Source organism: Pezoporus flaviventris, unplaced genomic scaffold (assembly GCF_033815535.1).
Source record: "Pezoporus flaviventris isolate CSIRO_AGI_PZ_B2104156 unplaced genomic scaffold, CSIRO_AGI_Pfla_v1 ptg000002l, whole genome shotgun sequence".
Taxonomy (NCBI): Eukaryota; Metazoa; Chordata; class Aves; order Psittaciformes; family Psittacidae; genus Pezoporus; species Pezoporus flaviventris.
Genome location: NW_026892550.1, coordinates 37,126,561 through 37,142,290, shown reverse-complemented (window position 1 = coordinate 37,142,290; position 15,730 = coordinate 37,126,561). Strand labels below are relative to the sequence as shown.

General features: G+C 38.0%; 1 protein-coding gene across 3 annotated transcripts in view; it reads right to left on the bottom strand.

The window, feature by feature from the left end:
* Nucleotides 1-337: 337 nt before the first annotated feature.
* AADAT (aminoadipate aminotransferase) overlaps nucleotides 338-15,730 on the bottom strand; it is a 64,072-nt gene continuing 48,679 nt past the window's right edge. The window contains exons 3-14 of one of the 3 annotated variants that reach the window (XM_061475058.1): nucleotides 13,965-14,133; nucleotides 12,760-12,892; nucleotides 12,025-12,099; nucleotides 10,533-10,730; nucleotides 9,738-9,803; nucleotides 8,471-8,553; nucleotides 7,167-7,263; nucleotides 6,279-6,340; nucleotides 3,991-4,055; nucleotides 2,959-3,065; nucleotides 2,196-2,297; nucleotides 338-1,168 (exon numbers count right to left, since the gene is read on the bottom strand). In XM_061475058.1, coding sequence (XP_061331042.1) covers nucleotides 1,127-1,168; nucleotides 2,196-2,297; nucleotides 2,959-3,065; nucleotides 3,991-4,055; nucleotides 6,279-6,340; nucleotides 7,167-7,263; nucleotides 8,471-8,553; nucleotides 9,738-9,803; nucleotides 10,533-10,730; nucleotides 12,025-12,099; nucleotides 12,760-12,892; nucleotides 13,965-14,133 — 1,199 coding nt within the window. In that variant the 3' untranslated portion in view covers nucleotides 338-1,126. The remainder of the gene's footprint in view (nucleotides 1,169-2,195; nucleotides 2,298-2,958; nucleotides 3,066-3,990; nucleotides 4,056-6,278; nucleotides 6,341-7,166; nucleotides 7,264-8,470; nucleotides 8,554-9,737; nucleotides 9,804-10,532; nucleotides 10,731-12,024; nucleotides 12,100-12,759; nucleotides 12,893-13,964; nucleotides 14,134-15,730) is intronic. The other 2 variants (XM_061475068.1, XR_009747151.1) reach the window with 2 other exon arrangements.

Sequence of the window (15,730 nt, the reverse complement as noted above, 5' to 3'; positions counted from 1 at the left end):
AAATGTTTTAATAAATTGAACCCAGAATAAAAATTACCTTACTTCTTAGCAAAGTCAGACCTTCCAAAATTTCTGTGTGTGGTTGAGAAACCAAGTTGAAACATGAACACTTGCTGTTAAGCAGCACTACGCAGAAGGCACCGATAGTTTGGACCTCCCATTAGCACCATCACACATTGTATAAAAGGAGAAGTTTGTCTTCAAGGACAGAGGTGGTGCCCTAAGAACAGCTTTGGGACTGTGGGCTCTCCCTGGAGAATCTGTACAGTTAAAACTTTCTGAAGGTTCTGTATTTGTTGCCAGGAATCAAATGTTTGGGATGATAAGGGCCAAGAGATTAGAAATCAAAACATTTCTTTATTTTTCCATTTTGCTTGCTTTGTACACCTGGCAGTGTCAGAATATTGTCCATTCCACTATGTACCCTGTTTAGTTACTCATGCTCCCCATTCAAAAGCACATCTGATTGATTAACTAAGAGCAGGTAGCAGTTCTATTAGCACATCCACATGCCTTTGCAAACCACAGAATTTCTAACACAGGTACAGAGTAATTGTTCACAGACTGAAGCTAGAAGCCAGAAATCAGAAAACCTTGTACAAGTTAGAAAATGAACTATAATCATAGCCTAATTTTGCTGGATCAGTTTCAGTTTTTCCACACCCGTACATCAGTTTTACCTGAAAAATGTTAGTAAAATTAAATATTGATCTTCATGATCTTCACATCTTCAAAACCAGATGCCATATAACAGGACAAGAAGGAAAGTGACACACAAGACAATTCCAGCATAAGGTGTTCGAGGAATGTGTCAGTTGGGATTAAGTAATAGTGGCTAAAATCACCTCAGGTGCGACTTCCTAAGTAACTGATTTCCCTCTTTTGCAACCCAAATGGAAAACAAAAGCCAAAACAAAAATCAATTCAAATGTAACAAAACCATGGATTTGACGGGAAACAGAACATTTTGTGTTAGAGTATTTTAAATGCTTCTGAATTTGAATAAACTTAGCGATGCAATGACCTGTCAAAGTAAACCCCCAAAAAGTGTTCTGATGAAATACAAATGTTAGTAAACATTTTCTGGAGATGATTTTGATTGCTGCAAGATCTCTATTTAGCTTTTTCATAAAGCTTCTTTTATAAGGTCAGCCAGTCTCTTGAAGGCCTGCAATGACACAAATATGGCTCACATTTATACTCCAGCATTACTTAAACAGGCAACATGTCAAACCTGTAAAGCTACTGAAACCAACTTACCCATATACAAACTCAGTATTTTATACTGCAAAATTCTGCTGATATTCCCTGTTTTCCTTTTATAATGTATAGGTCTGGAGGTTCCAAAGGTGAAAAGTAAAGGAAGAACAGTTGAATTGGGAAGCATATAAAAGATACCTTTGACTATCAATAGTATGGTTGTGAATTTTACAAAGAAGGAAGGAACAGAACTACAAAAGAAGGAATAGAAAGGCAGTAGAAGCACTTAGAAATTACAAACCTTCACAACTGAATGAAAGTACAACTACAAATACCAAACTGTTTCAAGCACCTGAATCAAATGAGTATTAAATCTGCACAAATAAAGGTCTCCTATCTATCCACTGAATTTATAGATATAGCCAAATATCATCCAAACTGTAAAATACATAGATTTGTTCCTGAGAAATGAAATACAATGTATATTTCAATTGTATGCAAGAAAAACAATATTCTTTCTTATAAAGGATTGACAACACACAGAGAAACAGGTAATTCAATCTCAGGAATGGAAAGTCTGGAAAATAAAAGATATATGATGCCTGCTAATGCTAAAGCAAATAGCAAAACTTACTCTAGCCTCCAGTAAAGCCTTTATGGGTAATATCTGGGGGGGGGGTTAAGTGTGAGAATCTCCATATATGATATTCACAGAAAAATTTCAAGCGGTCCTAAAAATCTGGTACCTTTCAGGTCATTTGGATATGAACGTCTTGGCTAAGAAACAGCTAATACTGCTTCAAAAGTACTGCTTCATAACCCAAGTACTAAACAAATGTTTAAAGACGTTTACTAAAATGTTTACTAAAACATTTACAAATGTTTAAAAAAGTACTAACACTCAAGAAAACACATAAGGAGAAATAAGGAGAAATAAGGGAGCATTATTACATGAGATACTGTCTTGGTAAGAAAGTAAAAGGAAAAAACCTCACCAGATCCATCTGGGCTGGAGAAGACAAAGAGAAGGAGGCTCTGACGTAAGAACTCGGCTCTGAACTATTGATATTGAATGCTCCTCCAGGAACCAGTAGCACCTAAGAAAAATTGATTAGCCACCTGGTTATTGCCACTTGTGCAGTTTTAAAACACTATGTTAAATTAAATTTGACAGGTGTCACTGCTGAAAACACAGGGATCAGAACATGGCATAATGTATTTCTTCAAAATCAGAAGCCAAAAATAGCATTTGAGTCAGACTTTTCAAAACAAAATCAAAGTGCTCTTACATTTTGTTTACCTAGGCTGGTGGGTTACCAGGTCTGCCTTATCATCACAATGTTTTGAGGCACTGGTAAGGTGGGATGCGGTTTGCTCAGTACACAGTGCTGGCTCTTACAGAAATAAAATCCCACTTAATTTCTCTTATTGAAAAGAGATAGTGGACAGCCATTATTCATATAGGTATGTATATTAATATTCTGTATGTATGTATGTTGTATACATGATGTATTGTGCTATTATAATAGTTTAAATTTAAGTAAGCTGATTAAATATCAACATCTGAATAGAGACATGAAAATATTTTATTAATTAGTCACTATGTGACCGTGCCTGACTTGCAGACTCAGTGACGGTAGGTGGCAAGTTACCCTGCTTTTTTACGTATGCGCATATGTGTGGATAGAGATGGTAAAATTATTTTATCCTTCCCTCATTTCATTTTAACATCATAAGCCATTAAACCATAGGTTATACTTCTTTCTGCAAAGCTTTTTCCATGATGAGCTGCTGTGTATCAGAAATACCCTTAATTTTGATCCATAAGAACATCCCAGCAGCAGGAGGGTACCATTCTGCCAAGTCTGGGGAGAAGGAGAGAAAGAGAAAACAAAGGAATTGGGAAAGAAACTTCCACCCCATCTTTAACCGATATGTCATCAATTCAGTGAATAGTAGATTTGTTGCCCTGATAACCTCAAAGGGAAGGTAGGCCACATATCCTGATGCATTGTTCAAAATTGCAACACATTTTAGGGTAGCCCAGTGGTATTACACTGTTTTGATACTTTGGGAACTGAGACAAAGAGGGCCTCGCCAGGTCAACAACCCCCGTTTTTTCACATCCATGCAGAAAAAAAAAGAAATACTTCATCTCTAAACCCTGGAATTAGCAAGAGTAAGTACATTAATGATTGCGTGGTACCCAAGCACTCATGTCCCATGAAAGTATCATCTAAGGTAGGTGGGCAGTTCTTCAACAGTTATTGCTGATTCCACTTAAACTGACTAAAAGGAGTGAATCCCTAAGTGTAGTTGCATTATTGTTGATCAAATTTTTCTGCGCTGTGTGATTAACCACAAAAGGGAACATCTGAAATTGATTTCTGACAAAAAAATTGATTATCATTACTGCTGTATCTATCATTTATTTCTTTGAAATTAAAGCCACTGAATCTGATGACTATTTCAGAGATTTTAAGGACAGAGATTTTAAACATAAACAGCATAAGAACATACTGGAGCGAAATATATGCTCTTTGTAAAAGTGCTTTATGCAGTAATGTGGTGAGCTTTGTACTCATCACAATCCCCTTGTCCCACCAGAAAAGCATGAAAACAGCAGTACCAGGTAATTTGTCCTAAGCTGAATATTTAATGTCATTGATTTGCTGTAGTGCTTATCTGTCACTTCAGTCAAGAGATGAACTTTAGTGATTTTTCTTGAACACAAACATGATAAACAGTTTGGAAAAAAATTAAGTAATTAGCTATGTTGCACTCACTGACCTTTTAACCACTTGTCAGCAGCAGTGAGCATTGCATCCCGTTGGGCCCTGTAGAACTCTACCACTCTGAAAGTAAATTATCAGTTCAAAGTCATGATCTCATAGAGCTTCAGAGTACATTTCCTTCCAAAGGCAGAAACAAAGCTTTTCTACTTGAACAACTTAAGTGTACACTTAATGGAAATATAAACATATCCTAGATGGGCAAATACAGTATACTGTGTGTATAAAACTTTGTATATGTATCAGAGAGGTCTTGAATGCTTCAGCATGTCTCCAACAAAGCGCAGATCAACCACACGGAGAAAGTGCCTGCCTTAACTTTACATAGGTCATGAAAACTTTTTCAATATTATATCCATTCTGTCTGTAACAGTGAATGCAAGCCCTGTCAGCAATATTTACTGCACAAAATGGGCGTATCGAAGAGAATTAAGGACCTTACACATATGCAAAAGCACAGACTCAACATTTGTGCCTTTGGGTTGATTTCTGTAATAGGTACACATGGAAATGGTATTTCACAAAACATATGATAAATGTATCACGGCTATTTGACAGCTTCCCCTTTTCTACACTTCTGAATCTATCTCCTTCTCACGTTAAATGAAGCTTACAAATAATTCACTCTCTTCCTGGGGAAAATGAGGAAAATGACCTGAACCCAAGTTTCAACATGGACAAGTCTTTCTTTTGTTAACATGAGACACCTGTGCCAGGGGAGACACAAGAGAAATGCCTGATACAGAGTTCATAAATCAGATGGCAAATGTGCTCCCAACTCTAGAGAAAACATAATCAGTAGTTTTCATAATTTAATATTTTTTCTTATATACTCTCTGAACCAATAGCTTTAATTTGTGGGTGCATTTTAGTACACCTGATAGACAAACACCAACATAGACTCTATCTATAGTTCTGGGACTCAGCCTACACCAATTGCTACATTCTACATGAAATGGTGAATCTCACTTTTACCACATCACAAATTCTGTTGCAAGATTTTGCCTCCCTGGTACAATTTTTCTCTCATGTCAGAATGAAATTAGAAGTAGTAGTAAGACAAGACTTCCACAAAAATGTAACTGCTTCAAACAACAGACTAACTCCTACTCAAATGCATACTCTAACAAGTCAGTCTTGTCCAAATAAAATCACCTGGAAGATAGTCCAGTCAGCTGTTTGGCCTCATCAATAAGTCACCTGACAACAAAGCCTAAAAGGTTATAGAGGACTGCAGCTAATCTACTGCAATACTATTTTCATTATCTCAGAGGAAGAATGATCTTCTGGCTTAAGCAGGCATGCCTTTTGGCCTAGAAGAAGGAGGTAAGTGGAGAGATGCACTTGGGATATGTTTTTCAAAGTGCTGAAAGTTGAGCTGAAGCGTGGTTCAAGTTTCCTTGCAAAGCCCATCTTTATGCTCCTAATCTTTAAAACAAGGGCTAGGGCTGCTGTGTCAGCTTTGGGGGTTTTGCTGCTTTTTTTAATGCTGGTATTTACAGTATGGACAACAGGCAGGTGCTGTGGGGATAGAAGTGCCTGTTACAGTGAGGTATAAGAACTTTTTCTATGTTTTGCTCATATTCCTATTTATAGGTTTCTGTAGAGTTTACCCCTGCAAAAGTAGGAAGCTTGGGGTTCTAATAGAAACCAAGTATGGTGTCTGAAATGAACCATGGATAGTCAAGAGAAACTACGCTCCTCCAGCATAATAAATAAAAGCAAAATGCATGTCAGTCAGTATACAAAAAAATGTTCTGTTTCCAAGAATGGCAATAAAGGCAATGCTTAGCAAACGCAGGTGAACCTTGCTGTAGATCTTTCCATCAGCATCCAAAATCATTAGACTAAGGATGTTAAGAGGGTGAATCCCTGCTGAGTTAATGAGGCAAGAATTCCCTTTATTGAAGCCATGTTGACCATTTCTCAGTAGATATGTGCTCAGTGATCTTAGCCTTTGCTATAGACTGTACCACATCAGCAGAGAGTTGCTGCCTGGGAGCTCCCAAGATCCTCTTGCATTCCCTTCACATGGGAGCTTGCCTAATGACTGGGCCTATGGATTGCCAGACTGCTGATTTGTAGTGGTAGGTTATATGCATTGACTTGCACATCTGCAGTTTCACACTGAGCTCCTTCAAGACTCTTCTGTGAATACTGTCAGTCTTGATGATCTGGCTTAATAGTGATCCAACTCTTCTGACTTTTTGCTGCAAAGAATGTTTTACATAGGAAACAAGAAGCAGAAGGACAAATGATGGGATTCAGCATACGACATGACCCTACCTTTCTGTATGCTCCAAGAAACCCTTTTCTCCCCATTGCTGAAGCAGCTGTAATATCATAATCTAGAGAAATAAAACATATCATCAGAACAGGACTGTTCTGCGATCATCGTAAGATACATTTCCTGATGCATTATTCAAAATTCCACACAAGCAAGAATTGCCTTTAAGATCTCTTGGAGCCTTTTATAAACAGAGGTGGCAACAGAAACAGGCCATTGTAGTTCATGTTACTGCTGTCTCTAAGGATCATGGCAGTGTTTGGATGTTGGGATGGAGGGAGTTAAAAATGGATGGAGAGCTAAATATGACAATCAGGAAGAAAAAGGAAGGCAGTGTATGTTGATTTACTGTTGTGCCCATAACAGCCTCTTTGCTTTAATGTTGCCTCTCACAAACTAATGGAGCTGGAAGACGGAAGTAATATTTAGATGAGCTCAATGTCTCCTTTCCTTATAATTAACCATAATGGGGCAGTAGATGGTAGACTTCTTTGTAAGGTTTTTGTGGGCTGCCAGTATTGTTCTAATTATAAAATAATTGGGGAAAAAAACCAACCAAGTCAAGCAAAACCCAACCCTGAGTGCTTCTTCCAGTGTATGTTTTCCATTGAGGCTTTTCAAGGGAACCTACTAGCAAGAGATAAAGTATTTTACATCTTTATTCTTGAAATCTCAGAGTTAAGGGCATATTAGCTGTGCCTTCTGTGCACTGAGACACCATCTATCCCTGGTTCTAACTTCTATGGCAGTTTGTCTTCCCTTGGCAGAATTGATAATGTATGTGCTTATAAACAAAACTGCAAAAGTGCAAAGCAGTTTGTGGTTTCTTATGACCTGGAATATCTTAGCTTTTCTAAATATAATTCAGTTGACAGTTCAGTACTTGCCTGTGTGAAAGTGCTGGTGTGCATCGTTGAAACCTGTATGTGTAGAATAACTCTGTCGATAAGAGGCTTGGGTCCTGTCAGAAAACCTATTCTTAACCTACAGAACAAAACAACAGAAAAAAGTTACTATAGAAATGCAATGGGCTAATACTTCACGAGAGTTACGGTTTAACTTCTCACTGGGAGAACATATAACAATTTCATTGGTTTTGTAAGGATCTTTTATGCTTTTAAGTTTATCTGTACTTTAATACTGCCCTAAGCCCCAGGCTTATGCAACTTATGACTATTCAAAGTAATGAAATAAAAACATTTAAGGTTTTTTAATGCTTACAGTAGCTTCTTAGTTCTGACACTTCAGAACATATCCCATATTTTTAAGTTTTCCTCTACAATCATAAAGATTTAGATGACTCAAAGATAAGGGATTGCACATAATGAGAAATCATGAGTGCTCAGGCTTTCTGAAAAACAGATGGAAGCAATGAACAGCTTTACTCTTTCACTCCCTTTCAGTACTGCAGGATAAATGGAATTTAGACTGATAAACTAAATTTTTATTCCTGCTTCAATTCTAATGATTCATCTTTAGGGACTGGCTCAAGTTTTTCTTTGAAGAAAAATAGAACCAGTAAACTTATATGTCTGATAAAGACAAAAATGAACCATGGCTTTTCAGTGTCACTTTTGAAGTGCAATCACACTTAGCATCATGTTATTGCCTCACTTTCTCAGGTATAGGGTTATAATGACTAGCTGCCAGTGCAGAATTCATATTATTTTCTTATATTTCATACCAAACAAAAGCAAGTTAATCAAATATGTTCATTTATGTGAAAGCCAAAACAGCCAGCCTAGTTTTTCAGGCAGAGAATTGTACGCCTAGAAGACTAGAAAGCACTACAATGCTACGAACAGTTTGTGGAGAATGCCATCATCTCTTTCTATACTACAAGTTTAGAGAGACTGCAGGAATGGTAAGAGATAGGAGAAATGGAAGAAGAAGAGAGAAAAGCTGCTAGGAGTTCCAGGAACACAGCTAGATCCAGCATCTGTCTTTCTGCCTAGATGGTGCCTGCAAGAATGGACTGCCTGGAGGGTCAGTATCAGAAGAGAAACAGAAACTGGAGTTACATGACTGCCAAGAGGTAACATGAAAAGTGAGTGGACTGCAAAAGCTGTGGATCCAAAAGTGCATTCCAGAAATGGATAGATATTAGATGAAAAAACTGACATGTCTGATCATTTTATATGAAGTCTTGTGCCTTAACAGGCAGTGCTGAGCAGTCCAAAGCTTGCCTTACCCAGATGAGAGAATTTTAGAGAAAGAGTCAGTTCTGATAACTCGACCATCCACATCCATTGAGAGGAAAGTTGGAGCCCATGGCTTGGGAGAAAAAGAAAAGTAAATTCAAGATGCTAGTCAAGATTATGATGTAATAATTTTATTTACTATGAAGACATAATTAATTTCTTAATGAATTATTTTGATAGTAAGTAATTTGATGTGCATTCAAAGAAAAATAATGCAGTAAATTGCTGGCAAGGGCTGTTTAGGGTATCTGTCTGTGATTACAATACTCCATGAAAGTCATCAAGAAAGCAGCCTTGTTTTTTTGATGCTTAGCCCACTGTTCAGCACACAAGTGCTCAGTTCAAGTTTTGGTATGAAGCCAAAGTAGAAGAGAAAAATAATTATTTCTTCGCCAAGATTTTTTTGTGGAGTGAACAGACACTGTAATTTCTAAGATGAGGCTCCGTGGCTTTTAGATTTATCTTAAAAAATAATAATAATAAAATAAATCAGAAGCTATGGCCAAATTTTGATGGACTTCAGCACACTTTTTCCTTATCAGTAGTTCTACGTTTACGCCTTCTCCCCTTACACTCTCTAGAAAAGCTGTGTAATGCTATTCAACAAGTGAAGCGGTTTTATTGCCTCCTTCCATAAAAACATATTGCAAAACAGAAAATGCTGAACCAGTGTTCAACATTCTACTGGTGTTTTACTGCTTTGTAAGACCAGCTTCTAGGTACTTGTGCAGACTGTGTTACTGTAGACCCCTGTGTGAAGATGGGTCAACAGCCAATTGTTACCCATCTGGGGAACATTTACATGAAGAAAAGAACCTGCCTATCCAGTAGCACTCCCTGTGGTATCTGGGAAAATTCTCTCAGGTTCTCCAGAAGGCCAAGGGGTAAAATTAGCATATAGTGGATTGGGAGTAGGCAATCTTCCACTGAAAGACTGGGCTGAAGGGATCACTAAGGGGCTGCTGTTTTCAAGTGCTGCTTCAGTGGCATACTTGTTTTGCTCTGGAGGCAAAGTCTTAGCTATTTTGACTACTGCAGGAAACTCTGTCCTGTAATAAGGCCTGAGGAATATAAACATGCCTGAGGCAATGAAATGCCAAAAAGGGGACAACAACTGAAAGTAGCATAGACCGTGAGGCCTACAGCTATCCTGGAGTAGGACATGAAGAAGGAACATGCAGGAAGATCCATGGCTCATATCTTGGGTCTCTCCTGGACCAGAAAAGGTATAGCTAAGGATTATGGAAGACAAATTACCTTTTCAAACTGAACAAAGTAGTAAGGATCATCTTCTATTATGAGAAAATCATATTTTCTTGCAAGCTAAAGAAATTAATAAAAAGAAAGGATTTATTAAAATGTAAAGACACTGTAAATTAAGTACTTACTCTACCCTGGGCCTATTACCAGGACCAGAAGGATGAAATTCTTTCCTGTTAGGGTGGTGAGGCACTGGAATGGGTTGCCCAGGGAAGTTGTGAATGCTCCATCCCTGGCAGTGTTCAAGACCAGGTTGGACGAGGCCTTGGGCGACATGATTTAGCGTAAGCTGTCCCTGCCCACAGCAGGGGGGTTGGAACTAGATGATCTTAAGGTCCTTTCCAACCCTAATTATTCTATGATTCTATATTATCCTGTGTATTGCTCATTCGCTGTATACAAGGCCCTATCAAGAGAAGCTTTCAAATGCCCAATTTGGACACCAAGCAATTATAAGAGTAAACATGGTACCTGCTGTACAAAGTCAAGTGTAATAACTGAATCTGTACCATATTAGTGTTCCAGCTGTGTAGGAATCTTGCAGTAAGTCCAGTTAGAAGCCCATGGCAAAGATACTGGCAAACAATGGGGTACTATTGCAAAAAACAATTTATCTAATGCATAGTCTGCCCCTGAAGAGTTGTCATGAAAGAGGTTCTGCTAGAACCAAGTTTGAGGAGGAGTGTCTACTGGACCAATAATTGGCCCAAATACCACACATAGGATATCTTCAACTGAGACTGACACTTCTCTGTTTCCAGCTACAAGGCTCACAAGGCCCCAGCTACATACCTGGTAAATCTCTTTCTTGCGCTCTGTGGTCAGAGAGTTTCCAGTTGGGTTGCAGCCATTTGGAACAGTATACAGGAATTTTGGAAGGTGACGGCTATCATCTGGGCTCCAAGTAGATAGAATTTCTTTTAGAGCATTTGGAATAATGCCATGTTGGTCACTAGGAACATTAATTATGTTACAACCCAGTGGTCTCAGCTGTTGACAGAAGGAACAAAACTGTCACAATCCCATAATTCAAAGGTCTTACTTTTGTCATCAACATTGTTAGATTTCACTAATACACAGTCCTTCTGAATTTATAGCTATAATCTCAAGCTCCATTTGCTCATGATTAAAAAGAGGTTGCCTGAATTTGCTGTGGAGCTTGTCAAATTTACCACATTACTCTTTATTTGGCCTGTTAAGCCATCTGAGGAGAAAGGGGTAGCTCTTATGTCCAATTGCTCCTCTTCTCTAGGAAATTGCATATGGTTTTTGCAATCAAAAAGGGATTTTGTGAATTTGAACTGTGTTCTCTCAGGACTCCCTTGGTCTCACTACAGATGCTATGTTCACAGTACCTTCATTTCCTACTGACATTTTGCATTCTACTTCAGTGGAAGTGCCAGAACTGCAAGCTACCTCTCACTGACAAAGGACAAAGAATCTGTTCTTAACAGATATACTCAGCAATACAAAAGGGAATAGAATGATGCTACTGCAATGACACATTAACAGCAGTACGAAAAAATACAGGTAAAATTCCAACAAAAAAGCATGTTGTCTCCCCTCTATGGAATTTCAATTTGTACCAGGTAGCAGTCTCCATTTTTAAACAAAAATGCAAGCTGCTGCATTGCCAAAATATATTCCTAACAAAGTATATTTATTAGACAAGATATTCAAACTTGGCACAGTAAACATCAACATTCCTTTTGAAGCATGAGGACATGACTGAAATTGTGTATTATCCATTCTAACCCTTCTTTTCTTATGCATGTTGAGCTGACATTTGAGTACATACTGATAGTTATTTTTCAGAAGTAAAATTTGCTATTTTTGTATAGTTCTTAATAATTCACCTCTTCATACTCATATAAGGATGTGTTAGGCCTATTCCAATTTTATACTATCCATAGCTATGGTATAATCAGACCACAAAATACTTCAGGTGAATGTGCTGACATGTTAAAATACCCACTTGTTATAACTTTGTTTCAACAGAACTAGGTTATAATGGCTTTCTTTCCCATCCCAAATGTGACCCTAGTCCTTGAATGAATTAGGATAGAAGTTCCTCTTCCAAATCCCAGAATAATTTTTATAGAACTTAGTAGAGGGGCTTCTATGAATTAAGATTTATGAACTTAACTTGACTAACACTAAAAACGTGATTCCTAAATATCTTTTCACAGTAAACAGAGCATATATAAGCCTGCAGATCAAGTACTAAATTGCTGTTTACTTCAAAAGTAACCTTCACAATGTTGTGTAGCTAAAAAATACTTACAGCTGCTAGTGTTCCAGAGTATGTTGGTGCATCCAAGAGGATGTTGTCCCCAGGGTTAATGAGCATTTCAAACACCTGTAAAAGAGTATTTTAAAAGATTGTGCTATTCTTGTATACATGCTTCATACTTCTGACTTCTTCATGGGATTAAAAATCTTGATTAGGTATTAGTAATTCCCTAACCACATAATTATGCTGTCTGTGAGAAAAGCATTGAAGTGATTGGATAAAAAAAAAAAAAAAAAGAAGCTTTAGAGCCAAAAGAAGCTGGGTAATCAGCTATAGAATACCAATCTGAAATGGAAAGACAGCGCTCTATTACACAGTAGAAACAGTACTTCAGTTAGGAAGTCAGGATCAACTGAGTGAGTGGACTGGAAAGGGTAATTAAGTGAAACAATTAGAGTCGAGTTACAGTAACACAAATAATGCACTTATGTACTTATTACTGCACTACCCGAGTAATGTAAAATGTTACCTTAACAGAGTATTTTCTGACAGGCTCTGGTTTACCTCAGCATTTATGACAGCGAGACTGCCACACCAGTTTTATTTCAGTTCTATTACCTTGTATTGATAATACTGGGACATGTATTTAATAAAGTACCCTGTTCATAGTTATACAATGGCATGTCATGCCATATATAACTGAATAATGAATCATGTATAACTGAACTAATGGGAGAACAAACATCTCAAAGAAATACTTTTAACATATGAAACTTTCAGTCTTACTTTACCCAAGCCTTCCTGACTGCCGGTTGTGATACACACTTCCATTTGTCCTTGCTCAGGACCGTAGTTGGCTGTGGGGGGATTATGTAGATTTCGCTGGAAATTCTTTAGCCAAGATAAAAGCTCTGGAACCCTGAAATGTGAATAAATAAGGTGTATACAGTGTCTTCTATAGGCCAAAGCTAGGCTGTTCCTTTAAATCACTGCCAAATCTAGCACACAGTCCTAAGTCTGATTTCAGCTGTCATACAGATACACTTTGATGTTCATTTTATGACTACTTTATCAAACCATGAAAATCAGACAAATGTTTCTTATGGGAAAGCAGAAGAGATGGGCATCTGTGGTTCGTATACCAAATCATCTGAAATGGGCAGAAATGATTTGACAAGGATGGAATAGGGGTGGAGGCTGAACTATGTCCACTCTTAGGAGTGATCTTCCCATACTCAAACTTGGCAGTGTGGCAAAACTTTCAATGCTGCTAGTAATAGGCTGCAGCTAATAAGGATTTCTGAAACAGGTTTTTTAAAAAAACAGGTATTAAGATCTTTCAGGATGTTCACAAATGGCTGGGCTCATTTCAGTATCAAGAAAAGTCTGAACTTCACTGATTAATGCCCTGCTTGCATCTATAAATTGTGTACCTAAATATTTTTGCCAACTTGTCACAAGGCTGACTCAGTGCTGTCTGCTGGGGCGTTCACATGACTGCTAAAGTAACTTACTGATATGCAATTTCTGTACTAGAAATGACAATACTATAAATAGTTTCAACTATCACTAGCAATATATATTGATTTCAGTCTATGGTACCAAAGGAAAGTAACCCAAACACTCCAGAATGTGGGAAATATGTAGTGCAATGCAGCATCTTTTAATGAGGATCTTACTGCAAAACACAGAATGATTCCTCCTAGTGATCTGGGAGTCTGGAGTCTCAAGTACTAACAGACAGGAAATGCTCTGGCATGAGAATTACTAGTATTAGGTTTGTGTTAACTTTTTAAAATCGCTTATCTGCTGAAAACTTTCCACTTAAACCAAAATGTAAATAGTGAGGCAAATTGAGAGAAGTTAAACCTTTTTTGTAAAACAGATTTTATAACCAGGTTTTAAAAACACAGGTGAATTAATACAATAATAAAGGATTTTGTGATCCCTTAATTCTGGTATCTTGACATGCAAGCAGTTGTGAAGGATACCCTGCTGAGGCTGAGTATTGGAGAGCTCTCTTCATCAACTCTTCCCCAATCTCAATAGCACTTCCATGTCCAATGGCAACAGTAGCCTTCTTAAATGGAAAAAGGTCAGGGTTTGGTGCTCCTCCAGCCAGAGAGATGAGAGATGGAGGAGACTTCTCCATCAATTCAGCTAGAGTAAAAGGAAAAAAAACCTTGGTTACAATTTGATTATTGCAACACTGATCATATCCTTTAGTCAGTATGCAATTATACTCCAGAGAAGCTTGTTCCATTTCTAACTTCTTTTTAAACTGTCATGAATTCAGACGGATAATGATTCTTTTCAAACTCACCTTTCTACCCAGATTAAATGTGTGCGTGCGTGTGTGTGTGTGTGTGTGTGTGTGTGTGGCAAGGGTACATGAATGAGACTGACCAAAAAAAAAAAAATATCTTTAAAGTAAACCATAAACAGCTTTTTGTAATCTTATGTGGTCTGTTCTACTATTACAACAACTCGTTCTGTGACCGGTGTCTTTTAAGCTTCAAGAATTCAAAATCTTACTATCTTCTGTTTAGACTGACTTGGCATGATTGGCTTTTGGTTCAGTGTCACTTTAGTTTATGTGGCTGGCAGTAGTGCATCTACACTGATAGTTATGTATATGATTATAGCTTTTTCCACAAGGAATGGGAAAGTCTGACTGCCCAGCTTCAGTGGTGGAGGCACTGTGCAAGTAATTCAGTATGAAGGAAAAGTTAACAACTCTTGCTTTAAAGTCTGTTTCATAATCACTCAGACCCAATCTATGCAGCACAGACTAGACCTTAATCCAGCAAGAGCACTAGACTGCATTAAAGCTAAGAGCTCACAATATAGCAGCCATGTGGACTTGACAGTTTTACATCAGGTATGAGAGGACAGATGACACCAGATCTGGCTTAAAGCCTCCTGTTACAGAGTTTATTCTCCACTATTACTTAGCAAACTTGAACATGGGGAGTTAATTTTTATTTGTTCAGTAACAGGGGTCATGTCTGTGACTTTTGGTCTGGTAGACAGATTTACTTTGTCATCAAAACTGCAGCCTCAGTGTGTCTTTCTGCACAAGCTGTGTTAATTAGCACTGGTGTTATGATGTGTATCAGTGTATTACTTGAAAAAAGTACAGAGACTGTCTATAGTGAGTTAGTTGATTTAGCATGGAGCATTTTAAGCAGAACAGCAAATGCCAGCCCCTTACAAAGAGAGGTAATTGACCCCTGAAGGTCCAACTAGTGATGTATGTCTCATACTCTGATTCTGTCAGGTCCCTGTAGGTTTCAACTGAGTAAATAAATAGGCAGTTAACCTTTTCTATCTGTCACAGAAGACTACGTAACACGGTAGCCTGAAGATAGCATAATGCAGAAAAGGAAAGTGTAGCAACACTGAGGGGGTTGTTGTGGTGAGGAATTTATGGACAGGACACAGGAAAGCTACATGTAAAGAAGCTGGGCCTGAATTTCAAGTCATTAACAGTTGCTTGTTCCTGGGCACCCAGAGGAAATTCAGTGGAAAACTGTGCCAAAAGCCCTCCTTCAGAGGCAGTAGCAGAGATTTTCCAGACCCATGCTGAAGTGACAGTACTCTCTCTCTTCTGTCTGGATGGGTTCAAGGCTATCCACTTTCTTCTTCTTTACACCTCCTTGACATCTCAACTTGACAAAAGCAAAAACAGTTAACTGGCCTTGCTATCAGCTTACAGCATGGTTTTCTTTCAAGCCTTTTCAAGCCCTCAGCGATG